The sequence below is a fragment of the Microcaecilia unicolor genome, chromosome 13 (genome assembly GCF_901765095.1).
Source record: "Microcaecilia unicolor chromosome 13, aMicUni1.1, whole genome shotgun sequence".
NCBI lineage: Eukaryota > Metazoa > Chordata > Amphibia > Gymnophiona > Siphonopidae > Microcaecilia > Microcaecilia unicolor.
The window spans coordinates 53,322,619-53,349,444 of NC_044043.1; the positions used below are offsets into that span (position 1 = coordinate 53,322,619).

At 45.6% G+C, this 26,826-nt stretch overlaps 1 protein-coding gene across 4 annotated transcripts in view; it reads right to left on the reverse strand.

Moving 5' to 3' along the window:
• The window catches only part of ULK2 (unc-51 like autophagy activating kinase 2), a 219,040-nt gene that overhangs the window by 137,863 nt on the left and 54,351 nt on the right, over nucleotides 1–26,826 (reverse strand). For all 4 annotated transcript variants that reach the window (XM_030222096.1, XM_030222094.1, XM_030222095.1 and 1 more), the window contains exons 6-10: nucleotides 24,973–25,146; nucleotides 21,587–21,660; nucleotides 11,800–11,901; nucleotides 11,527–11,585; nucleotides 11,195–11,277 (exon numbers count right to left, since the gene is read on the reverse strand). In XM_030222096.1, coding sequence (XP_030077956.1) covers nucleotides 11,195–11,277; nucleotides 11,527–11,585; nucleotides 11,800–11,901; nucleotides 21,587–21,660; nucleotides 24,973–25,146 — 492 coding nt within the window. The remainder of the gene's footprint in view (nucleotides 1–11,194; nucleotides 11,278–11,526; nucleotides 11,586–11,799; nucleotides 11,902–21,586; nucleotides 21,661–24,972; nucleotides 25,147–26,826) is intronic.

Genomic DNA, 26,826 nt, shown 5'->3' on the forward strand with positions numbered 1-26,826 from the left:
TCTCATCCCATGGCTTTTCCTACCATCTCTAAGCTGATGACTCCCAAATCTACCTTTCTACCCCTGATATCTCACCTTGCATCCAAACCAAAGTTTCAGCGTGCATGTCTGACATTGCTGTCTGGATGTCTCAACGCCACCTGAAATTAAATATGACCAAAACCGAGCTTCTCATTCCCCCCCCCCCCCCCCCAAACCCACCTCCCCGCTCCCCCCGTTTTCTATTTCTGTTGATGGCTCTCTCATTCTCCCTGTCTCCTCAGCTCGAAACCTTGGGGTCATCTTTGACTCTTCTCTCTCCTTCTCTGCTCATATCCAGCAGATTGCCAAGACCTGTCGTTTCTTTCTTTACAACATCCGTAAAATCCGCCCCTTTCTTTCTGAGCACTCTACCAAAACCCTCATCCACACCCTTGTCACCTCTCGTTTAGACTACTGCAATCTGCTTTTTGCTGGCCTCCCACTTAGTCACCTCTCCCCTCTCCAGTCGGTTCAAAACTCTGCTGCCCGTCTCATCTTCTGCCAGGGTCGCTTTACTCATACTACCCCTCTCCTCAAGACCCTTCACTGGCTCCCTATCCATTTTCGCATCCTGTTCAAACTTCTTCTACTAACCTATAAATGTACTCACTCTGCTGCTCCCCAGTTTCTCTCCACACTCATCCTTCCCTACACCCCTTCCCGTGCACTCCGCTCCATGGATAAATCCTTCTTATCTGTTCCCTTCTCCACTACTGCCAACTCCAGACTTCGCGCCTTCTGTCTTGCTGCACTCTACGCCTGGAATAAACTTCCTGAGCCCCTACGTCTTGCCCCATCCTTGGCCACCTTTAAATCTAGACTGAAAGCCCACCTCTTTAACATTGCTTTTGACTCGTAACCACTCGCCTCCACCTACCCTCCTCTCTTCCTTCCCGTCCACATTAATTGATTTGATTTGCTTACTTTATTTATTTTTTGTCTATTAGATTGTAAGCTCTTTGAGCAGGGACTGTCTTTCTTCTATGTTTGTGCAGCGCTGCGTATGCCTTGTAGCGCTATAGAAATGCTAAATAGTAGTAGTAGTAGTAGTAGTAGTAATTTAGGCTTATAGTAATCGTACCAAGAAACAGAGATAGGCGTTGCAATCTTTAATATTGGATAGTTCCATGAAAACTTGTCAGATTGACAAGGGGGGAAGAATCGTACTCATTGACAAAATAATGTATGATCAAGAAGCTTATAAACAACTGATAGATGTGGCGCTCTATCAAGAATGATCCAACAGAGGAGATGCAAATCCAACTGAAGGAAATTCTAATAAATGCAAACTCAAAGGAGATTATGTCCTCTAAAGAAAACTAGTTTCTATACTATCAGCATCCTGTTGTTCTGCATATTTATTGTATCCAAAAGCTTCATAAATCACAGCAGAATCCACCAGGATGCCTGATAGGATAGGGAAGGGGCTCGTTGCTAGAACCTATACCCCAGTACTTGGACTCATATTTGTGACACAAGTTTAGCGAATGCTACATACCTGTAGAAGGTATTCTCCGAGGACAGCAGGCTGATTGTTCTCACTGATGGGTGACGTCCACGGCAGCCCCTCCAATCGGAAACTTCACTAGCAAAGTCCTTTGCTAGCCCTCGCGCGCCCGCGCGCACCGCGCATGCGCGGCCGTCTTCCCGCCCGAAACCGGCTCGAGCCGGCCAGTCCAGTATGTAGCAAGACAATACACTTCAAGGGAAGACACAACTCCAAAGGGGAGGCGGGCGGGTTTGTGAGAACAATCAGCCTGCTGTCCTCGGAGAATACCTTCTACAGGTATGTAGCATTCGCTTTCTCCGAGGACAAGCAGGCTGCTTGTTCTCACTGATGGGGTATCCCTAGCCCCCAGGCTCACTCAAAACAACAACATTGGTCAATTGGGCCTCGCAACGGCGAGGACATAACTGAGATTGACCTAAAAAATTTACCAACTAACTGAGAGTGTAGCCTGGAACAGAACAAACAGGGCCCTCGGGGGGTGGAGTTGGATCCTAAAGCCCAAACAGGTTCTGAAGAACTGACTGCCCGAACCGACTGTCACGTCGGGTATCCTGCTGCAGGCAGTAATGAGATGTGAATGTGTGGACAGATGACCACGTCGCAGCTTTGCAAATTTCCTCCATGGTGGCTGACTTCAAGTGGGCTACCGACGCTGCCATGGCTCTAACATTATGAGCCGTGACATGACCCTCAAGAGCCAGCCCAGCCTGGGCGTAAGTGAAGGAAATGCAATCTGCTAGCCAATTGGATATGGTGCGTTTCCCTACAGCCACTCCCCTCTTGTTGGGATCAAAAGAAACAAACAATTGGGCGGACTGTCTGTGGGGCTGTGTCCGCTCCAGATAGAAGGCCAATGCTCTCTTGCAGTCCAATGTGTGCAGCTGACGTTCAGCAGGGCAGGAATGAGGACGGGGAAAGAATGTTGGCAAGACAATTGACTGGTTCAGATGGAACTCCGACACAACCTTTGGCAGAAACTTAGGGTGAGTGCGGAGGACTACTCTGTTGTGATGAAATTTGGTGTAAGGGGCCTGGGCTACCAGGGCCTGAAGCTCACTGACTCTACGAGCCGAGGTAACTGCCACCAAGAAAATGACCTTCCAGGTCAAGTACTTCGGATGGCAGGAATTCAGTGGCTCGAAAGGAGGTTTCATCAGCTGGGTGAGAACGACATTGAGATCCCATGACACTGTAGGAGGCTTGACAGGGGGCTTTGACAAAAGCAAACCTCTCATGAAGCGAACAACTAAAGGCTGTCCTGAGATCGGCTTACCTTCCACTCGGTAATGGTATGCACTGATTGCACTAAGGTGAACCCTTACGGAGTTGGTCTTCAGACCAGACTCAGACAAGTGGAGAAGGTATTCAAGCAGGGTCTGTGTAGGACAAGAGCGAGGATCTAGGGCCTTGCTGTCACACCAGACGGCAAACCTCCTCCAATGAAAGAAGTAACTTCTCTTAGTGGAGTCTTTCCTGGAAGCAAGCAAGATGCGGGAGACACCCTCTGGCAGACCCAAAGAGGCAAAGTCTACGCCCTCAACATCCAGGCCGTGAGAGCCAGGGACTGGAGGTTGGGATGCAGCAGAGCCCCTTCGTCCTGCGTGATGAGGGTCGGAAAACACTCCAATCTCCACGGTTCTTCGGAGGATAACTCCAGAAGAAGAGGGAACCAGATCTGACGCGGCCAAAAGGGAGCAATCAGAATCATGGTGCCTCGGTCTTGCTTGAGTTTCAACAAAGTCTTCCCCACCAGAGGAATGGGAGGATAAGCATACAGCAGACCTTCCCCCCAATCCAGGAGGAAGGCATCCGACGCCAGTCTGCCGTGGGCCTGAAGCCTGGAACAGAACTGAGGGACCTTGTGGTTCACTTGAGATGCGAAGAGATCCACCAGGGGGGTGCCCCACGCCTGGAAGATCTGTCGCACCACACGGGAATTGAGCGACCACTCGTGAGGTTGCATAATCCTGCTCAACCTGTCGGCCAGACTGTTGTTTACGCCTGCCAGATATGTGGCTTGGAGCACCATGCCTTGACGGCGAGCCCAGAGCCACATGCTGACGGCTTCCTGACACAGGGGGCGAGATCCGGTGCCCCCCTGCTTGTTGACATAGTACATGGCAACCTGATTGTCTGTCTGAATTTGGATAATTTGGTGGGACAGCCGATCTCTGAAAGCCTTCAGAGCGTTCCAGATCGCTCGCAACTCCAGAAGATTGATCTGTAGATCGCTTTCTTGGAGGGACCACCTTCCTTGGGTGTGAAGCCCATCGACATGAGCTCCCCATCCCAGGAGAGACGCATCCGTGGTCAGCACTTTTTGAGGCTGAGGAATTTGGAAGGGACGTCCCAGAGTCAAATTGGAGCAAATCGTCCACCAATACAGGGATTCGAGAAAACTCGTGGACAGGTGGATCACGTCCTCTAGACCCCCGGCGGCCTGATACCACTGGGAGGCTAGGGTCCATTGAGCAGATCTCATGTGAAGGCGGGCCATGGGAGTCACATGAACTGTGGAAGCCATGTGGCCCAGCAATCTCAACATCTGCCGAGCTGTGATCTGCTGGGACGCTCGCACCCGCGAGACGAGGGACAACAAGTTGTTGGCCCTCGCCTCTGGGAGATAGGCGCGAGCCGTCCGAGAATCCAGCAGGGCTCCGATGAATTCGAGTTTCTGCACTGGGAGAAGATGGGACTTTGGGTAATTTATCACAAACCCCAGTAGCTCCAGGAGGCGAATAGTCATCTGCATGGACTGCAGGGCTCCTGCCTCGGATGTGTTCTTCACCAGCCAATCGTCGAGATATGGGAACACGTGCACCCCCAGCCTGCGAAGCGCCGCTGCTACCACAGCTAGGCACTTTGTGAACACCCTGGGCGCAGAGGCGAGCCCAAAGGGTAGCACACAGTACTGGAAGTGGCGTGCGCCCAGCTGAAATCGCAGATACTGTCTGTGAGCTGGCAGTATCGGGATGTGTGTGTAGGCATCCTTCAAGTCCAGAGAGCATAGCCAATCGTTTTGTTGAATCATGGGGAGAAGGGTGCCCAGGGAAAGCATCCTGAACTTTTCTTTTACGAGATATTTGTTCAGGGCCCTTAGGTCTAGGATGGGACGCATCCCCCCTGTTTTCTTTTCCACAAGGAAGTACCTGGAATAGAACCCCAGCCCTTCTTGCCCGGATGGCACGGGCTCGACCGCATTGGCGCTGAGAAGGGCGGAGAGTTCCTCTGCAAGTACCTGCTTGTGCTGGAAGCTGTAGGACTGAGCTCCCGGTGGACAATTTGGAGGTTGAGAGGCCAAATTGAGGGTGTATCCTTGCCGGACTATTTGGAGAACCCACTGATCGGAGGTTATAAGAGGCCACCTTTGGTGAAAAGCTTTCAACCTCCCTCCGACAGGCAGGTCGCCCGGCACTGACACTTGGATGTCGGCTATGCTCTGCTGGAGCCAGTCAAAAGCTCGCCCCTTGCTTTTGCTGGGGAGCCGCGGGGCCTTGCTGATTCGCACGCTGCTGACGAGAGCGAGCGCGCTGGGGCTTAGCCTGGGCCGCAGGCTGTCGGGAAGGAGGATTGTACCTACGCTTGCCAGAAGTATAGGGAACAGTCTTCCTTCCCCCGAAAAATCGTCTACCTGTAGAGGTAGAAGCTGAAGGCTGCCGGCGGGCGAACTTGTCGAATGCGGTGTCCCGCTGGTGGAGAGACTCTACCACCTGCTCGACTTTTTCGCCAAAAATGTTATCCGCACGGCAAGGCAAGTCCGTAATCCGCTGCTGGACTCTATTCTCCAGGTCGGCGGCACGCAGCCATGAGAGCCTGCGCATCACCACACCTTGAGCAGCGGCCCTGGACGCAACATCAAAAGTGTCATAAACTCCTCTGGCCAGGAATTTTCTGCACGCCTTCAGCTGCCTGACCACCTCCTGAAAAGGCTTGGCTTGCTCAGGGGGAAGAGCATCAACCAAGCCCGCCAACTGCCGCACATTATTCCGCATGTGTATGCTCGTGTAGAGCTGGTAAGACTGGATCTTGGACATGAGCATAGAGGAATGGTAGGCCTTCCTCCCAAAGGAGTCTAAGGTTCTAGCGTCCTTGCCCGGGGGCGCCGAAGCATGTTCCCTAGAACTCTTAGCCTTCTTTAGGGCCAAATCCACAACTCCAGAGTCATGAGGCAACTGAGTGCGCATCAGCTCTGGGTCCCCATGGATCCGGTACTGGGACTCGATCTTCTTGGGAATGTGGGGGTTAGTTAATGGTTTGGTCCAGTTCGCAAGCAATGTCTTCTTCAGGACATGGTGCAAGGGAACAGTGGACGCTTCCTTAGGTGGAGAAGGATAGTCCAGGAGCTCAAACATTTCAGCCCTGGGCTCGTCCTCCACAACCACCGGGAAGGGGATGGCCGTAGACATCTCCCGGACAAAGGAGGCAAAAGACAGACTCTCGGGAGGAGAAAGCTGTCTCTCAGGAGAGGGAGTGGGATCAGACGGAAGACCCCCAGACTCCTCGTCAGAGAAATATCTGGGATCTTCCTCTTCCTCCCACGAGGCCTCACCCTCGGTGTCAGACACAAGTTCACGGACCTGTGTCTGCAACCTCGCCCTGCTCGACTCCGTGGAACCCCGTCCACGATGGGGGCGTCGAGAGGTAGACTCCCTCGCCCGCATCGGCGAAGCTCCCTCCGCCGACGTAGTCGGGGAGCCTTCCTGGGAGGTGGCCGCGGTCGGTACCGCACGCGGTACCGACGTCGGGGACCTCAACCTGGGCGATGGGCCAGCCGGCGCCACGCTCGACGGTACCGGTGGCGCAAGCACCGCCGGTACCGGAGGGGTAGGGCGCAACAGCTCTCCCAGAATCTCTGGGAGAACGGCCCGGAGGCTCTCGTTTAGAGCGGCTGCAGAGAAAGGCTGAGAGGTCGATGCAGGCGTCGACGTCAGTACCTGTTCCGGGCGTGGAGGCTGTTCCGGGCTGTCCAGAGCGGAGCGCATCGACACCTCCTGAACAGAGGGTGAGCGGTCCTCTCGGTGCCGATGCCTGCTGGGTGCCGAATCCCTCGGCGACCCAGAGCTCTCGGTGCCGACACGGGGAGGAGACCGGTGTCGATGCTTCTTCGATTTCTTCCGAAGCATGTCACCGGAGCTCCCCGGCACCGACGAGGAGGACGTCGAATCCACCCGTCGCTTCCTCGGGGCCGAGACTGAAGAAGGTCGATCTCGGGGGGGCTGTACCGCAGGAGCCCTCAGGGTAGGCGGAGACCCACCCGAGGGCTCACCGCCACCAGCAGGGGAATGGACAGCCCTCACCTGCACTCCACCCGATGCACCACCGTCCGACGACATCAGCAGACGAGGTCCTGGTACCACCGACGTCGATGCAGCTATCCGATGTCTCGGCGCCGATGCAGAGGCCCGATGCCTCGATGCACTCGATGCAGGGGCGGCCGAGGAAGATGGTCTGGACGCTGACGACGTCGATGCACTCGAAGATCCCGGTGCCGATGCCGACGAAGAGCCCGAGAACAACACGTTCCACTGGGCTAGTCTCGCTACCTGAGTCCGCCTTTGAAGCAGGGAACACAGACTGCAGTTCTGAGGGCGGTGCTCGGCCCCCAGACACTGAAGACACGACGAGTGTCGATCAGTGAGCGAGATAACCCGGGCGCACTGGGTGCACTTCTTGAAGCCGCTGGAAGGCTTCGATGTCATGGGCGGAAAAATCACGCCGGCGAAATCAAAAGCCGAAATGGCGGAATTTGAAGCACCAAATTTAGAGGGAGAAAAAATCTCGACCGAGGCCGAAAAAAGGCCTACCCCGACGACGAAAGAAAACTTACCGGGGCAAAAAAGCTGGAAGTACGGGGAGGATTTACACGAAACCCGGCGGGGGGTTTCCGGAGCACTTCCCGACTAGGACAAAGCTTTCCCGAAGGAAAAAAACACGTTCAAACAAATTGGACGCGCGAGGTCGACTTTCCGGGGCTCGACACGGCGAAAACACGACCGTACCGAGTGCGGACAAAAGAAGACTGGCCGGCTCGAGCCGGTTTCGGGCGGGAAGACGGCCGCGCATGCGCGGTGCGCGCGGGCGCGCGAGGGCTAGCAAAGGACTTTGCTAGTGAAGTTTCCGATTGGAGGGGCTGCCGTGGACGTCACCCATCAGTGAGAACAAGCAGCCTGCTTGTCCTCGGAGAATGAAGGTAACATCCTATGTACGAGACTCTATGCATATTATTGAAATGTTGGATTATTTGCAGATATCAGCTGAGCAGGGGTTGATTATGGCCACCCTAGATATGGTGGCTTTATATACAAATGTCCCCCAGGATAGTGCATTGGATATAGTGGACTATAATTTGCAACAAACAGCATTATCTATGGGGAAATTTCAATTGTTGAATGACTTGGCCAAGTCTGTAATTGAACACAATTTCTTCAGTTATGATGAGAAGTATTTTCAAAGGGGTGGAAGTGGGAACTACAGTGGCTCCATCAATTGCTTGTCTATATACAGAACAATTTTAATTGAAGTACATATACTCATCATCTTACATGAGATATTTTATATTATGGAAGCGTTTACTGATGTACTCCTCTCTTTGGGGGAGGGGATCAGGTATCACTGGGAGAATTTATTCAATATGTCAATCACTGTTACCCTACTATAAAATTTTCATTTAATGTAGGTGGAGCGGATATTCAGTTTCTTGATTTTCATATTAAGTAGAGGAGTGTGGTAGCCGTGTTAGTCCACTCTTAAGGTTATCAATAGAAATCAAACAAAATAAAACATGGAAAAGAAAATAAGATGATACCATAAAGCTGTATTTCTCTGTTGATCACCCCACCCCTCACCTATCCACACCCATCCTGTTAGAATATCAATGATATGCTTTGATGTCCCCATGCATACCTCCTACCCACCCCCATCCTCCCACCCTGTCAGACAGTCATAGTAATGCTTGAATGTTTTCACTTATATACACTGTCAGCTAGCACATTTGCTTATTTCCAATCTGACAAAGAAGGGCAACCTTCAAAAGCTAATCAAGAAATGTATTACGTTATGTCCAATAAAAAAGGTATCATCTTATTTTCTTTTCCATGTTTTATTTTGTTTGATTTCTATTGATTTTCATATTAAATTTGATCATCAGATTATTCATAAAAGATATACAGGAAAGAGACTGACCGTAACTCACTATTACATTTTCATAATCATCCCAGAGCTATGAAGGAAGGTATAACAGTTGGACAGTTAAGACTGAGGTGCCTTTGTTCTAATACTCAGGAATTTTGACATCAAGCCGGGGTGATGGTAGACAGATTTCTTCAGCGGGGATATCCCAAGAAAGTAGTTAAACACACATATAAGAGGGTATTATATGCCAATCGAGATTTATTATTGCAGAAAAAGGACAAGCAAGAGTTGAATATGTCCTCTCATATTCAACCCAGGCTTTGGAAATAAAGAAGATTCATTTGAAACAATGGTCTGTTTTGAATTTCCATTCTATTTTTAAGAATCATCCTACAGTGGCATATAGAAGAATGAAAACTCTGGGTGAAGTGTTAATGAGTCATACATGAGGAATATTATTATTGTTACATTTGTATCCCATATTTTCCCACCTTTTGCAGGCTCAATGTGGCTTACATATAAACTGTTAACAATGTTAGCCGATTACGGTTTGAACAAATACATAGTACAAATGAATACAAAGTGATATTGCGGTATAATGAGGTATATGTATGGTAGACACTAAATATGTGTTTATGCACCACTGCACTCTTTGGGAGGTGTTTTGACCAATGATTATGAGTAGCCTGGTGCGACACTGAGCATAGAAGCTCCTTCAGTCCACAGACTTGTTGTTTAGACGTCAATATTGGGAATCTTTCCTGTCTACAGACACTTCTGAGGTCTTTTTCCTCCATTAATATTTTTATATAGTTCATCCACTGTTTGGTTGAATTTGCACTGTTTTTGTGGCTGTTTCCTCATTTTTGATTAACTACTCGACTATGAGACTAGTAAATCATGTGATAAGTTTAAAACCCTTTCAGCTTATCAAATTGGTGAGCACAACTGATGTCACATTAGGTGACGTATGTATAAATCCAGTGGCATTCTTTGACCAGGCTCACATCTTAGTTGCAGTCAGTCTGTATAATGAGATAGTAAATGAAATGTCTGAAGATATTTAGGAGTGAATATAAAATTATGAAGATTTTCATAAAGAGGACTCAGTTTTGTTTTTACAGATTTATTGTTTAAACCCCCTGATGAAGCCATTGTGAAACACAGTCTGTGTCGGAGAAAACTGGATTTTATAAGCACTGTTGAGACACTGTGGGTGAGGAGTTATGAGGTCCATCAGGATTTGGAAACGACTTGATCTTTCAGGATACGGAATACCAGTTCAAGAACACAGATAAGTCCTATTTATCACTGAAGAGCGTTTTGAAGTACAGTACAGTATTATATGGATTTTTATAAGTGAAAGAGATCTATATGAACTTAGCAATGCAGTGTAGTCTTGAACTCGTGCAATGATGGGATGGATGGCAGCCTCTAATCATACATGGTGATTCAGGTACCAAGTCTGAGCACACACACAATATTTAAGAGGTGTTTAAGAGCATAAAAAGATAATAAAAAGTTTTTGATATTGATGATATTAGGATAGTTATCAACTGAGACAAGTAGAAATTTTAACCAATTAAGAGACATTTTTAAAAAACTTAGCGGAAAGCACTCCAAGTTGCGTTCAGAGTTCTGTGGAAAGACTCTACATAACTCTTCCTCGCTATAATTCCCCAATGTGTCTATAACACATGAACCTTATCCGACCACATCAACTCCTTGTATTTGTTTCTCTACCGGAGATGGCGAACGCCTCTACGGTACAATGTAAGCCACACTGAGCCTGCAAATAGGTGGGAAAATGTGGGATACAAACATAACAAATAAATAATACTGTCATCCCATTCCAAGGCTCACCATCAAAGGCTTAAACAGTCACACCTCTCATACCCTTAGCATGAACTATAAAGATGCTCTGCAGATAAAGAACAGACCAAAGAATCTAGACACAGACTGTGGAACAGTATACAATTCTGAAAGTTGTCTACTACAGATGGGTCTGGAAGAAAATCACACCAGTGCAAGAAAGAATGGCAGGCAGCAGTAGTGCAAACAGCTACAACAACAAAGATCCTACTGACTGCTTAAAAGTGACAAAACACCTAAATCCTTGATATAATAAAGTTAAAATACATATATGGAAAGAAAGCCATGAAATATCTGTCCTAGTATAAAATGCTAACAGTGGTGCTGGCTGACCTCAGACAATGGATTGACAACACAGATGACATAGAAACTGTTTTTCATAATTTTTCTAAGAATTGTTTTGCTATATTTTGGTGAAATTAAGCCAAAATGGTCAGGCATCTTAGCCTGAAGATTACATTAAGGCAAGGGGGAAAAAGGAAAGGTAGCTATGTAAAAGAAACCCAATTAAGCAGGATGATCTTAAAAGAAAAGTCTGCAGGGTGGGTGGTTATTTATGTAAATATCAAACTAGCATGCCAACAGTGAAATGTAGCAAGTACATATACAAATATTGACATAACACTGAAAGTGAATATCTGCCTTGCAAATAATACATACCAAAGTCCAGTCTGTCCTTTTGATTCCTCTGAAGCAGGCCCAATAGCAAATCGGACAAATAAGGTGACGTTTCTCTCGGGATACTGAAACACAGCAGAAAAGAAAGAATTTCAATTTCTCTCAATTGCATCCTTACTATACCTAGGAAACTAGGTGATGCCCATTCGTTCAGTGACTGAAGCTGCTATGTATTTCACAGCAACAGTATATAAAGCTAAGTACTCCTAAGCAGACCTACTGTGGTATGCAGCAAATAAGAGAAATGAGAAAAACAGGAGCCAAGCCAAAGCACTGTGCATTTTACACAAACAATTTTTATATTAAAAACATACCTAGGAACCAAATTCTTATTCTTTTCATAAAACAGTCTCAAGTCCTGAGGATTATTGGCCTGTTAAATGAAAAATTAGTTATAAACAAATTTTGGAAGAATACTGTTTCAGACAAAACAATGAAACCAACCACTGATTCCCTGGGCAGCTGGTCAGAGTGGGTGAAAGAAAGCATTCCCCACTCACAAACAGTAATGACCATAAAGAGGACCAGTCCAGCCCCAACAGCTATGAAGCACGGCGGGAGTTTTATGGTAAATATAAGGAACATACCTGAAAGGGTGGTTTTCCAACAAGACATTGATAGATCACAGTTCCTATACTCCACAAGTCTGCCTTGGCATCATAATGTTGTGACATAATAACCTCAGGAGCCTGAAAACCAAAAGCACAGAACTCAGGACAAATAGGCTAATGGAATATAGAATGCTACAGCTATGTATGCCAAATATCTAGAAGCTGGTAGTTACAGCTTTGCTAGTCAAACCAGGCTCAAGGCAACAAAGTGCAACTCTACAAAGTGTTTACCATAAAGGAAAAGGTGAACAAGCACTATATGGTAAGTCAACAGCAAAATGGTAAGTCAACAGCAAAAAAAAAAAAAAAAAAAAAAAACCTTTTAAAGGAAGTGTCATGTAAAGTGAGTTGGCAAAGCACAGCTAGAGACACAAGCTTAATATAAGGTCCATCTAGCACATTATCCTTTTCCAACAGTGGTCAATCCAGGCCACAAGTACCTGGACAAAATCCCCCAAAGTAGCAGGATTTCATGCTACTAACCCTCCAGGGATAAGCAGTGGCTTCCTCAGGTCTACCTTAAAGCGAAGATACTTACCTGTAGCTGGTGTTCTCCAAGGACAGCAGGCCAATTATTCTCACATCTGGGTGACATCATTCGATGAAGCCCAGTGTGGACGATGACTAAAGAATACAGTAGAAAATTCTAGCAGCGTCCCACTGTGCATGCGCTGGTGCCTGACGCATGAGCGTAGGTCCTCCAGTCAGGAGAAAAAGCAAAATGCCTATAACTAAATTCAACTCCTAGGGGAAGTGGGAGTGTATATGACAATAATCAGCCCGCTGTCCGCAGACAACATCAGCTACAAGAAAGTATCTTTGCTTTCTCCGAGGACAAGCAGGCCTTCTTATTCTCACATCTGGGAATCTCCTAGCTACCAGGCTCACTGAAAACAAGAAAGCTAGAATAACTGAGTCTCAAAATGTCGAGACTAAAACTAGAATCAACCTTAAACTATATATAGAATAAAACAATAAAACAGGGTGTAGGAGGATGGAGTTGGATTCTAGACACCAAACAAATTCTGCAGAATTGCCTATCCAAACCAACTGTCGCGACAGGTATCCTGATCCAAAAAGTAGTGGGAAGTGAATGTGTGGACTGAAGACAACTTTGCAGCCTTGCAAATCTCCTGTATAGAGGCTCTTCTCAAGCGGGCTACTGATGCAGCCATGGCTTTGACACTGTGAGCCGTGACATGACCCTCAAGAGTCAGTCCAGCCTGGGAAAAAGCAAATGAGATGCAATCTACTATTCAATTTGAAAGTGTGCATTTGCTGATGGCCACTCCCCCACCTGTTGGGGATCGGTGGCTCGAGTCCACTCCAGATAGAAAGCTAAGGCTTACTTGAAGTCTAAAATATGCAGTATACTTTCGCCAGGATGGGCATGAGGTTTTGTGAAAAATGTTGACAGAAAAATTGACTGGTTAAGATGGAACTCACAACTACTTAGGAAGGAACTTAGGGTGTGGAGGACTGCTCTGTTGTGATGAAATTTAGTATACGAAATGAGCTACTAGCGCATGGAGCTCACTGACTCTCCAAACTGAAGCGACTGGCACCAGAAACAAAACTTTCCAGGTCAAACACTTCAGAGGATAGAAATTCAGATGCTCAAAAGGAGCTTTCATCAGCTGAGTGAGGACTATGCTGAGATCCCATGACACAGTGGGAGGTTTGGTAGGGGGCTTTGTTAGCAACAAACCTCTCATGAAGCAAACAACTAAAGGCTGTACAGAGATGGATTCACCTCCTACACAGTGATAAGCGCCAACTGCACCAAGATGAACACTTACAGAGCTGATTTTCAAACCAGAGTCAGAGAGGTGTAGGAGGTACTCAAGCAGTTTTTTGTGAGAGCAAGAGAAGGGATCTAAGGCCTTGACCTCACACCAGATGGAAAACATCTTTCACTAAAAGAGTAACACTTCTCAGTGGAATCTTTCCTAGAAGCCAGCAAGAAATGGGAGACACCCACAGGAAATCCCAGGGGTTCGAGCTCTATGCTCTCAACATCCAAGCCATGAAGGCAAGGGATTGGAGGTTGGGCTACAGAAGGGAACCCTCATTTTGCATGAGGGTCAGAAAACAGTCCAATCTCCACAGATCTTCGAAGGACAACTCCAGAAAAAGAGGGAACCAGATCTGCCGAGGCCATTAAGGAGTAATCAGTAACATAGTGCCCTGATCTTGCCCCAGTTTCGGCAAAGTCTTCTCTATGAGAGGAATGGGACGATACCCATACAGAACATCCTCCCCCCCCCATGTGGGAGAAAAGCATCTGACGCTAGTCTGCCATGTGACCTGAGACTGGAGCAGAACTGAGGGATTTTGTTGTTGAGATGAGTAGCGAAAAGATCCACCAATGGGGTGCCCCACTCTCAGAAGATCTTCTGGGCTACACCTATGTCTAGAAACCACTCATGAGGCTGCAATATCCTATACAATCCGACTGCCACACAGTTTTCTTGCCGGGTAAGTTAAGTGGCACGGAGGTCCATAACGTGAAGCAGAGACTACTGTCACATGCCCACCACTTCCTCCCGTAACCCCCTGGTTGTTGACACAGAACATCACAACCTGGTTGTCTGTTTGAATGAGAACAATTTGGTTCTGGAGTCACTCTCTTAAAGCCTTTAGAGCGTTCCAAATAGCCCTGAGCTCAAGATTGATGTGGAACTGATTCTCCTGAGTGGACCAACAGCCCTGAGTGTGAAGCACATCTGCATGAGCTCCCCAACCTAGGTTGGATGCATCCATTGTCAACACTTTCCAACGTGGTGGAATTTGGAAGTCCCAGAGTTAAACTGGACCAAATTGTCCACCAGAGAAGGGTGTGGGCCAGTTCTGGTGGTATGCAAATGATATCCATTAGGTTCCCTGTCACCTGACACCACTGGGAAGCTAAGGTCCACTGGGCTGCTCTCATGGAGCCATGCCATGGGAGTGACATGCACAGTGGAGGGCATTTGGCCCATCAGTCTCAACATTTGCCAAGCTGAAACCTGCTGACTGCTGCAGACCTGAAAGGCAAGCGTTACCTAAGGTACCCGCTATCATTTGGCAAGGGAAGGCTCGAGCCTGCGCTGTATCTAGCAGGGCTCCTATGTACTCTAATTGATGAACTGGGTATAGGAGGGACTTAGCTCCAACACCTGAATAGTTATCCTCACTGACTCCTTGGTTCCTTCCTGAGATGTGCTCTTGACCAACGTAGATATGCTGCGACTACCACCAGACACTTGGTGAAAACTCTGGGTGCAGATGCCAAGCCAAAATGCAAAACACAACACTGGTAGCAGAATTTCCCCACTCGAAGTCTGAGATACTTCCTATGACTTAGAAGTATCAAAATGTGGGTATAGGCATCCTTCCAAGTCCAGAGAGAATAGCCAGTCGTTTTCCTGAATTAGAGGAAGAAAGGTGCCCAAGGCAAGCATCCTGAACTTTTCCTTCACTAGGAATTTGTTCAGTGCCCCTAGGTCCAGGATGCGCTGTTAACCCCCCCCCCCTCCCCAACCCCATTTTGTTTGGTCACAAGGAAGTACTATTCCGTCCCTTCTTCCCCTGGTAGTACGAGTTTGATTGTTCGGGTTTGCAGAAGGGCAGAGATTTTCAATACCTGCTTGTGCTGAGAGCTGATGAAAGACACCCTCAGTTGGAAATTTGGAGGTCTGACGCCAATTCAGTGCGCAATGGTCAGAGATTACAAGGGGCCATCTGTGTTGGTAAAAAATTAGCCTCCCTCCGACTGGAAGGATGTCTGGGACAGATACGTTTTGTGCAGCTATGAGGGTGGGGCTGGTGGGGCCTGGGATGCTGGGCCCGAGTGGGAAGAAGGAACCTACACCTTTGAGAGAAGTAGGAATGCCATCTAGACACGGTTGAAACTCTTCTTGCTGAAGATGAAGAACTCCGAGTGTGGATAGTATCCGTATGTTTCTTTATGAGGTCAGCCACCTCCTTCATTTTGTCTCCAAATAAAGAGCTGTCCCCTCGGCACGGCACGGCACAGCTGACAATTTTCTCTTGAACCACTGGTTCCAGGTCAGAGACACGCAGCCACGAGAGTCTGCGCATCCCCACACCCATTCCGGAGAGTCAGGACATGACATCAAAAGTATCATAGGCGCTCCTGGCCAGATAATGCCTACATTCCATCTGCTTGTTGGCGAACTGGTGAAGCTCTGTGGCCTGCTCCGAAGGGAGAGAGTCTGCCAGAGTCAGTGTACTGCCTACCCGGACGTTGATGTCGACACCCGGTAAGGCGCCAGCATCGAAGATCCAGGCACTGGCACCAATAGAGTCTTGGAAAAGGCCTGGGACAGTTTAGCTGGTGGCTCAAGTGCCCTTGATGCTAAAGCAGGAGCCCAAACAACGAGGTAGAAGCAGTAACGCTAGAGCAAAAAAGTAACCTAATACAAGATATAAAGCTCTAGTAACAAACTGTGTGCTTGTGCAAAAAATGAAGAAAAAGCCCTCAGAAACCGTGGGTAAAATACCCAAGGTTTAGTGCGCGGTTATATTACTCTTATAACACACGCCACAATTCTATCATTGGGCAAAAAACTTCATTTTGAATTGAGCTTGCAATTTTTTGGCTTTTTAAACTTTTAATTCTATGACTTAAAGTGTTGCTATTATAAAATATGTTTTTTTCTTTCTTTCTTTTCTTTTTCCAACAACCACTGTTTAACAATAAGGCGTAAACTGTTGCACTTAGCTTTTAAGCTGGGCACTCTTCATTGTCTGTTCTATGGGAACCCGTTTCGCCCAGAAACGCGGCTTCATCGGGAACGGAGTGCTTTAAGTGTGTTTAATGAAAGCATAAAGCATTTCAAAAATATGGCGCCTCCATATTTTATAATAGCAACACTTTAAGTCATAGAATTAAAAGTTTAAAAAGCCAAAAAATTGCAAGCTCAATTCAAAATGAAGTTTTTTGCCCAATGATAGAATCGTGGCGTGTGTTATAAGAGTAATATAACCGCGCACTAAACCTTGGGTATTTTACCCACGGTTTCTGAGGGCTTTTTCTTCATTTTTTGCACAAGCACACAATTTGTTACTAGAGCTTTATTTCTTGTATTAGGCTAAAGCAGGAGCCCCCTGCAGCAATTGCACAAGCTCATCCCAGAGCATGCTGCGGATCCACTCATCAAAGGTGGCCATCGGCATGGGAGCCGGGGTAGAGGAAGTCTGAGATGTCCATGCCAAACCGGTAGTGGGGACCAGGTCGCTCAATGACTTGCACACCAGCAACTCTTCCAAGGAGGGGGAGCACTCCTCCCAGCGCTGGCGCTTCTCAGGTCTCAAAGATTCCGATGTCCCAGTACTCTCAGTACTGTGCTTCGTAAAGATCAATGCTTATGCTTCTTGGGCTTCCCCCGATGCACAGAGCCACGATCCCCCGGTGCCAATAAGGATGATTGAATCTGTACGGGTCCTTGGTATTGGGTCCGATGCAAACCGGTTAACAGCCTGCTACCAGTGTCCGATGTTGAGACACATGGAGACCCACTTGATACTGGTGTACTCCCAGTGGATGCCAAAGTCATAGCAGCCATCGTACCCGATGTGTGACCGAAAGAAATCTCTCAGCTAAATTAATCTTAAACAGGTAAAAAAGAGGCAGTGTTTACATTGAGGATGGGGCTCTGGCCTAACCACGCAGCCATACTGAAAAACAAAGAAATCTTGGAGCCAAAAATGCTAACAAAATAAGAAGGGTTAATCGAAAAATAGGACAAAAAATATACTTGAAACATAAACAAAAAAAAAACACACGGGAAGGCACAAACAAGTCTTAGGCAAAAACGCAGCATAAGGGAGAGAACATAGAACGTGTCCTCTCAGCTCCACAGAAAAACGAAGACTGAAGGACCCGCGCTTGCGCATCGGGCGGTGGGATGCTTTTAGAATTTTCTACTATATTCGCTAGTCAGTGTCCGCACGGGGCTCCGTCAAATGACATCACCCCAGATGTAAGAATAAGGTGGCCTGCTTGTCCTTGGAGAACAGCAATTTATTTATTTATTTTGCCTCATTTGTATCCCACATTTTCCCACCTATTTGCAGGACTTTTCTTCTAGGAATCTGTCCACAACTTTTTAAAACCCAGCTACACTAACTGCTTTCCCCATATCCTTCGGCAACAAGTTTCAGATTTAATTATGAACCGAGTGAAAAAAAAATTCTCTCAGATTTGTTCTAAATGTACTACTTAGTAATTTCATAGTGTGTGTTCTTTTTGTAAGAGTAAATAATCGATTCACATTTACAAGTTCCACTCCACTCAGTATTTTTAGACTTCTATCATATCGCCCCTCAGCCACCTCTTCTCCAAGCTGAAGAGCCCTAACCTCCATAGCCTTTCCTTATGAGTCATTCTATCCCTTTTAATCATTTTGGCCACTCTTCTCTTATCTCTTTTTAATTCTGCTATATCTTTGAGATGCAGAAACTAGAACAGAATACTTAAGGTTTGGTCATATCATGCAGAAATACAAAGGCATTATAATATTTGTTTTATTCTATATTCCCTTCCTTCCCTATCATCAAACCTTGACTTAAAACTACCTTATGCACCATTTTAGACAGGAAGGATCACTTACCTATGTGAATACCCTTGATCATAACTAATTTATGCAGTTAAATAACAAAAAACTCTAAATGTGAAAACTGTGTTATAATTTGTGCTTTAAAATAATTCTTTAGAACACAACTGTTTCTGGTAGAAAAGCAAAACTTACATAACTTCTGATGCATATAACAACAAACTTCTTGATCTCTTATTTGTCCTGCTTGTCTGTCTTGAATAGATTGTGAACTCTTTCAAGCAGGGATTCTCTCATGTGTTTATGTACAGCTCTGTATACATTTTAGTAGTGCCATATAGAAATGATAAATAGCAGTAGACCTACCAAACTACCATTTGTTTTTTGTCTTCATGTTTTCCTATTCAAGCTGGACAGTGATCAGCTGAAATTAATCTTCAAACAGTAGGATGCTTACCTGTCTTGCCAATCCTGAATATATTTACTATGCAGCACAGGAACAGAATACACTAAATCCTCAATAAAATCCACTGTCCGATTATATCACCACCTTTTAGAATGCATCCCACCAACTCATATAAATTATTCCTTCAAAATTTCTTTACCATAATCACCAACCTCAAGGGTAGGGAAAAAAACTCAGAATATTGGAGTAATTGTATCAAAGTTACTCTCCTTCCTTTAATCATTGGCTAAAAACCTCTCCAAATTTCTTTACAGTGATATAGTGACCAACATCCACAAAAACATATTTTTTTCAAATAGTCTTTTGATTTTCTTCTTAGCTATCACAAAACATTTTCGCTCAGGAATATTTAATCTTTTAAAATTGAACCATTCATTTATACAGCAGCTTATTATAGCACGTTTAATAAGGACCCACTTATCTTAAACTGAAAGCGGGCCCACAGATGATACCACAAAATCTCAAACAGCTCTAATGTGGCAAGCGTTTCGTGACAGCATTTCAATTAGGAATAAGAATGTAAGTTGGTAACTGAGCAATTTTCCCTGACACAGTGGCAGAAGCCACAAAATGATGGCCGTGTCGGAGCTGTTTGAACCCACTTTCAGTTTAAGATAAGTGGATCCCTAGGAAATGACGTCAGCTTCCTGAATGGACGCCTGATCTTGGGCTCCAGTTCTTCCTCCCAAATTAAAGCTATTATCGCAATACATCTGGATTTTATTGGCATGATTATAGGCTCCACCGCCTGACTAAAGATACAGGATGTCCCAGAAAACTAAAACATCGGATATTAAAGAGTCTCTTCGCCAATTCCGGAGGCAAGAGGTGGGGGCGACGCCAGCGCAGGCCATGAAGCCTGCTTCGCCATTTAAACCTCGACTGACGCCGGATAACAGTGGGTCAGAGGAGGAAGGAGAAGAGGAGCCGGTGAACCTAAGGAATCTTACCAGAGAGGTACAGAGGTGCTTTAAAAATTTACGATCTGAGCCGAAAGAGATGCGGGGAGAGCTTGCCACACGTATAGACACTATGCATAAGGACATACAGGAGCTGGGGGCTCGGTTTGAGGATTTGGAGATGGAAGTGGAAGATCAGGGGGAAGCAGTGACCTATTTACAGACAAAATATAATACTTTGAAGGCACACTGCGCAGATTTGCAAGTTAAACTGGACGATATTGAGAACAGACGCTGTCTTAATAACTTACGCTTTTGAGGCATACCGGAGAATAATAATCAGGAAAATGTGCGAGAGGTGATTCAGGCCTTGTGTCGACCCTTGTTGGGATTTGAGGAAGCAGCACCGCCTACTGAGCTGGAACAGGCGCACAGGGCGATGCGCACACCTTCGGATAATAGGCCTTGAGATATCGTAGTGTGCTTTTCAAGATATGTGGACAAGGAAATCATCTTGCAAAAAGCGCGGGAGCTCCCATCTTTATTTTTGTTACATTTGTACCCCGCGCTTTCCCACTCATGGCAGGCTCAATGCGGCTTACATGGGGCAATGGAGGGTTAAGTGACTTGCCCAGAGTCACAAGGAGCTGCCTGTGCCTGAAGTGGGAGTCGAACTCAGTTCCTCAGGACCAAAGTCCACCACCCTAACCACTAGGCCACTCCTCCACTTTAAAGTATTAGGACGCTTCGGTTACTATTTATCAAGATTTGTCAGCCTATACCCTAGCTAAACGATGGGAATTTAAACCAGTTTTGGATATCCTCCGGAAAGAGCAGATTAAATATCGTTGGCTATTCCCCTTTGCTCTCAGCTTTCAAAGGAGCTGTACACAGAATCAAGGGCCCAGAAGAGGCATGGCAATAGTTGTGGGAGGCAGGTTTGGCTACACACACTTCTGCAGAATCCTCAGAAAGGCTCGCAGGGGCCTCTCCTAAAGCTCGGCATTGGACCAGAGTCATTAATAAAGGGAAGCGTCTCCAGCAACACTCGGATGCTAAGACATGAGCCTTTTGGGACAGGCGAAGGTCGGCAGAGACATACAGGTTGACGACGCCAGCTAAGCTGGGCAATTATAGCTATGCATGGAAGGGGAGAAGATGGATTAACTGGGACGTGACTATACGATTCAGTTTTTCAGTTGTGCATGATAAGGATGGCTAAAGAGGTTTTTTTTGTGTGTGTTATTTCTCTTGTTAGGGTTCTTCCTGCTGGTCCTACCACTCTTGGATTAGGGATGTGGGAATCAGGGGAAGAGAAAGGGGGATCTGATTAAAGACCTCCTTGAAATAATAATAAAAAAAAGATAAGTGGATCCTTATTAAATGTGCTATAATAAGCTGCTGTATAAATGAATGGTTCCATTTTAATAGATGAAATATTCCTGAGAAAAATGGGATGTCGGTCATTATTATGCACTTTAAAGAAATTTGGGGAGGTGTGTTAGCTGATGATTAAAGGAGAGTAGCTTTGATGCAGTTACTCCAATATTCTGAGGCCTTTTCCTACCCTGAGGTTAGTGATTACGGTAAAGAAAGTTTTGAAGGAATAATTCATATGAATTAATGGGATACATTCTAAAAGATGCAGCTTACATGGGGCAATGGAGGGTTAAGTGACTTGCCCAGAGTCACAAGGAGCTGCCTGTGCCTGAAGTGGGAATTGAACTCAGTTCCTCAGTTCCCCAGTACCAGAGTCCACCACCCTAACCACTAGGCCACTCCTCCACTCCACCACTGTTCTCAAACAATTTTGAGAGGTACAGCATAACGAAACTCACCATGTACATGGGGGACCCACACAGAGTGGCAGCCATCATGTTACTGTGCAGGTACCGAGCAAAGCCAAAGTCCGCTAACAAGAAAGAAAAGCATCCTCATGAGAACAAAATCAATGCTACAGAAATTAACATTTCTATATCTGGCCTTTGTCTCTATCCACTTTGAATTTCTATTACTGTAATTCAAAATGAGGAATAATTGTGACAGCACTATTCAGCTTAACAGAAAATATTGTTATAAAGCATTATGCCCAAGGGAGATGGAACAATGTTTGAAGCCTGATCAATATGCTATAAAAGCAAACTGAGGGATGCAGAAACCCAGGACTTGATACAAAAACCACTTCATTTAAACTGATTATAACCATTTCTAAAACTATTCATAAAATGTGCACTTTTTTTTAAAGTAGCAATTTTTTTCAGCACAGACAGGTTAAACCGTTTGTTAGGAGAAAGGGCAGGATTTTCCACCAAAATCTAAGGTGCATCCTCAATAATTAAGGGAATGGAACATCAGATTTGCTGTACGAACTATGCAAGGTGCCTTTTTTGTGTGTCTTTTCTACTATTTTAGCCACGTCAAAGTTCAGAATACAATTTTCCCACCAATAGGATACACAGGATACATTTTCCCCATTTTTACACCCTACCCCAAACAATTTATATGAGCAACTAAGGAGAAATTAGTTGCTAATTACCTGCTAATATGCTTTCCTATAGCCCCTCCAGACTGGTCCAGACTGATGGCTTATGAACTCCCACCAGCTGACGGGAGACCGAGAACATCTGACTTCTTAGTGAGCCTATAAGTGTCCTGTGCAGTCCACACAGTCAGTATTTCTTAATCTCCAGCAAATAAAAGTCTTAAGCCTGTACAGTTTCGCTTAGTTTGGTAGGCCCGGGAGCTTTCTTGGTGGTCTCTTGGTCTTTTCCTTTTTGATTTGCAGACTTGCTTGTTCAGAAGAGGGGCCAGGTCCCTCCCCCCTTACTGATTTGTTCCCTGGTGAGAGGGCTTTGTCACCTTCCATCAAAGATTAGTGAAGTATAAAAGAATTTTTCAATCCTCTTTCTCCCTGCTATTCTTAGATTATCTGATGGCCTTATTTGCTTTAGAAAGGTGTTGAATACTTGGTTATTTGAAAAGTTCTTGTATTGCTAGTATAGACTTCTATTTTTTGATAACCTAGAATATTATTTTATGCAATTACAATTGTTTTATATACTTAATACATATCTTGTAATAAGTTAGTTAGTTATAGTCTTTGACGTAGGATCATTTTATTGTAACATCCTCAGGTATGCCCGTTATTTTCTTTATGTAAACCGCATAGAACTGATATGATCAAAGCGGTAGAGAAGCATAGCTTAGTTAGTTTAGTGTGCCTCAGTTCCCCTTCTTTCTAGCACAGAAGGGAGCCTTGAGTGCCATCTGAGGACATTTAATGATTCCACAAGGCTTTTGCCGCACTTACTAGCAGAGCTATCTGCAACTCATTTGATCACCAGCTATTTTAAAATATAAATCCAAGTATCAAGCAATGTCTGAAAATCTACATTTCTTTCTCCTGGCAACAATCACTTTCATACTGTACGGCTCCAAATCCAGTTTTAGCAGCACACAAGATCCCTCACTGTGTACAGAGCAAAAAGCTAGATATTAATTGCAATCTATGGCACTGAACCAGGAATGAAACTAAGTAGACTAGATGGTCACTAGCTGTCATACTATTCTACATTTGTTTCTAAATCGTGGAAATAGTAAATGCTTGAAGTGAGGTACTTGTTCAACAATTGATTGTAAAGGTAGCAGAAAGAGTCAAACCTATTGACTAAACCAGTTACTCATAATAAAACATGTCTATTGCTAAACCAAACTATTTTCCTGAAGAAGCTGATCTGCAAGATTTTAAAACAAAAAGGCAAAAAAACTTCACTGATGTTAAAACATACAAAGAGAAGGAAGTGACATCATCGCAGGGGAATGGCCGCATAAGAGTTTTGCTCCATTGGGGTAGCGATAATTGCAAGTTTCTCCCCTATGTTGGGGCTTCCATGCCTTCCCTTTGGGGAAAGTCAATGTCTGCACGTTAGCAAAGAGCATAAGCACTAGAAAGCACCTGGAAAGATTTAAATATGTTCTGAAGAGAAGGATCGCTGTTCACGTACTGACCAGATGACAGCAGGCAAGATTGCACTGGAGCACTCTGATTCCGAGGATGACAACACGCTGCTCCATCCTGATAATGAGGACGAGAACATCAAGAAGGATATCGCCCGGTGGTGCCACGACTGCAGGCAGAATGAAGGCAGCAAGGGGGAATGTTCAGGCAGTGTTGACAGAGATTAGTCAAGATGTGCACGAGATCAGGGGCACACAAGCAAGCCAAGACTGGATGACTAGAGAGCCATGTGCAGGGCCTGCAGACCACAGTGCAACAGCATCAGGAAGAGCATAGCACTATTTGGGACTTAGTGGAGAATTTTGAGAAACAGTCTTGCTAGTACAATTTAGGGTTCAAAGGCGTCCCTAAAACTGAGCAGTACCAAGACTGTGGGCAGGTGGTCATTCAAATTTGTAATTTTATGTTGGATGGGCCTAGCACTGGAGAGTGTTTGTCGGAATCCCGTGTGGTGGTACTGTGCATTGGAGTCTGGATTTGCAGAGTGATTCCGTGCCCAGAGACATCAATGTGTGTTTTTCTCGACTATTCTCTTAAGAAGGAAGCTTTAAGAAAGGCCCGCTCTGAGAAGGAAATAGTGTAGAATAATTGCAAGACAGCTGTAGACAGCTGTATTTCAGGACCTGGTGAGAACAACAAGAAACAAGGCAGGTTACCCAGTTTCTGCAGTCTGCCCATTACTGGTGGCTTTTTCCTTTCGACTTTGAGTTCACAGTGGTGGGCAAATCTAAAAAGGTTCATAACAGTGCTGAGACCTGGAAGGCACTTGAACAGCTGAGTTGCAATAATCTTCTGTGCATGGGGGTAATTGTCCCGAGCATGGGAGTGGGGACAAGCTCTCATCTGCACCGGCTGTGAAGGCGAGCTGGCAAAGGACCTGCTCTACAGGACTGGCTTTTGAGTGTTAAGGTGGCGCGGGATCTAGAACAGTCGAGTGATCGCAAACATGTTTTTTTTTTATCCATGAGGAATGGACTTATTTGGCAGAGTTGTTCAATCAAAGGGGGGGGGGGGGGGTCTTCTCTGTTTTGTAAAACACTTCATAATAAAAATGTATTGATATTAAAAATATATATATACACAAAGCACACACAAAAAATGGATTTAAAAAGCTGCAAAATTCAGAATAGCAATCAAGCCCTGATTTGATCAAGTTAATTTAGAACTGTATGACATCACTAAATATACTGATTGGTACGTATTTACCTATTTTGATGCGAATGCCATTGAGACTCGCTTTCTTCCGAGTAACATGAGATAATAGGATATTCTGGGGTTTCAGGTCCCTGTGAATTATCCCTTTACTGTGCAGGATCTGCATGGCAGCTGCTATCTGCTGCAGGAACACTCTGATAGTATCTTCACTCAGGGTCCCTTTAGCTGTCAAAAAGTAACATCACACAAATTTAGAATCTTAACAGTGATTTAGTGAGAAAATATGGGATATAAATGTATTAAATAAATAAATAAAATTACAAATATTAACATGCAAGATTTAGCTTTAGAAGTTATATATATCCCCCTCCTCTTCAAAGGAGATCTCACAGGAATAGAAATACAGAACTGAGGCAATTGCACAAAATATGAAAATACTTCTCTTTTATCCAGTTCAGTTTAGTTAGCAAATTGGTTTATTGTAATTTACTTAATGTTGGTTGCTCAAGGATATTATATAAGAGACTGCAGAATACTGCAGCTAGATTGATCTGCAAGGCAAACAAATAGGAAGGGAAAATTAGGTTCTTACCTTGGTAATTTTCTTTCCTTTAGTCATAGCAGATGAAGCCATTACATATGGTTATGTCCATCAACCAGCAGGGGAGATAGAGAGCACTCAAACTTTCACAGTGCCCTCTTGGCCAGCTAGCTCCACTGCCTCTTCAGTATTTGAAGCTTCCAAAGCAGTATGGCAAACCGCAATGGGAATCACAAGAGCTTTCCTCACAGCGAACGATGGCCCATCACAAGGGCATGAACTCATAAAGGAGGGAATGCACATTCTCCTGGAGGGAATAACTCATCCTCCTTATTGTATAAGTGGAGGGGAACACACGCGCCTCCTGGAGGGAATCACACATCCTCCCAACACACTGGAGGGAATGAACTCATCCTCCTATTTATAGAACTGGAGGGGAACACACGCGCCTCCTGGAGAGAATCAACACATCCTCCAAAAAAAACGTGCTGGAGGGAATGAACACATCCTCCTAAATTTAAACTGAACATGAATCCTGAAGATTGTTTTCCAACTTTCTCCCAAGGAAGGAACTTCAGGAAATTAGAACAGAACCTGAAAAACAGATTCACAGCATACAGACAATCATACAGGGAGGGCTCATGGCTTCATCTGCTATGACTAAGGAAAGAAAATTACCAAGGTAAGAACCTAATTTTCCCTTCCTTGTCATCAAGCAGATGAAGCCATTACGTATGGGATGTAACAAAGCAATCCCTAGATAGGGTGGGAACAAGCCACACCACGCGCTAGCACTTGTGCACCAAAACGCGCATCCCTCCTGGCAGCCACATCCAGCCTGTAATGTCGGGCAAAGGAGAGCTTAGAAGCCCATGTTGCTGCACTGCATATCTCTTGAAGAGAGAGTGCTCCAGTTTCAGCCCAAGAGGAAGAAATCGCTCTAGTAGAATGCGCCTTAAAGGCTACAGGCGGAACCCTGCCGGCCAGCAGATAAGCTGAAAAGATAGTTTCTTTGAGCCAGCGGGCAATAGTGGCTTTAGACGCTGGAGACCCTCTGCGAGAACCGGATAGCAAAACAAACAGATGATCAGAAGTCCTGAAAGAGTTAGTAACTCGCAGATACTGCAGCAGAGTCCTGCGCACATCCAAAAGGTGCAGCTGCCCAAAAGATTCTGGAAACTCTTCCTCTGAAAAAGAGGGCAAGAAAATGGGCTGGTTTAGGTGAAAGGCTGAAACCACCTTAGGCATAAAGGAAGGCACGGTCCGAACCGTGACTCCGGACTCTGAAAATTGCAGAAATGGGTCTCTACAGGACAGCGCCTGGAGCTCTGACACCCGTCTCGCCGAGGTAATGGCCACCAGAA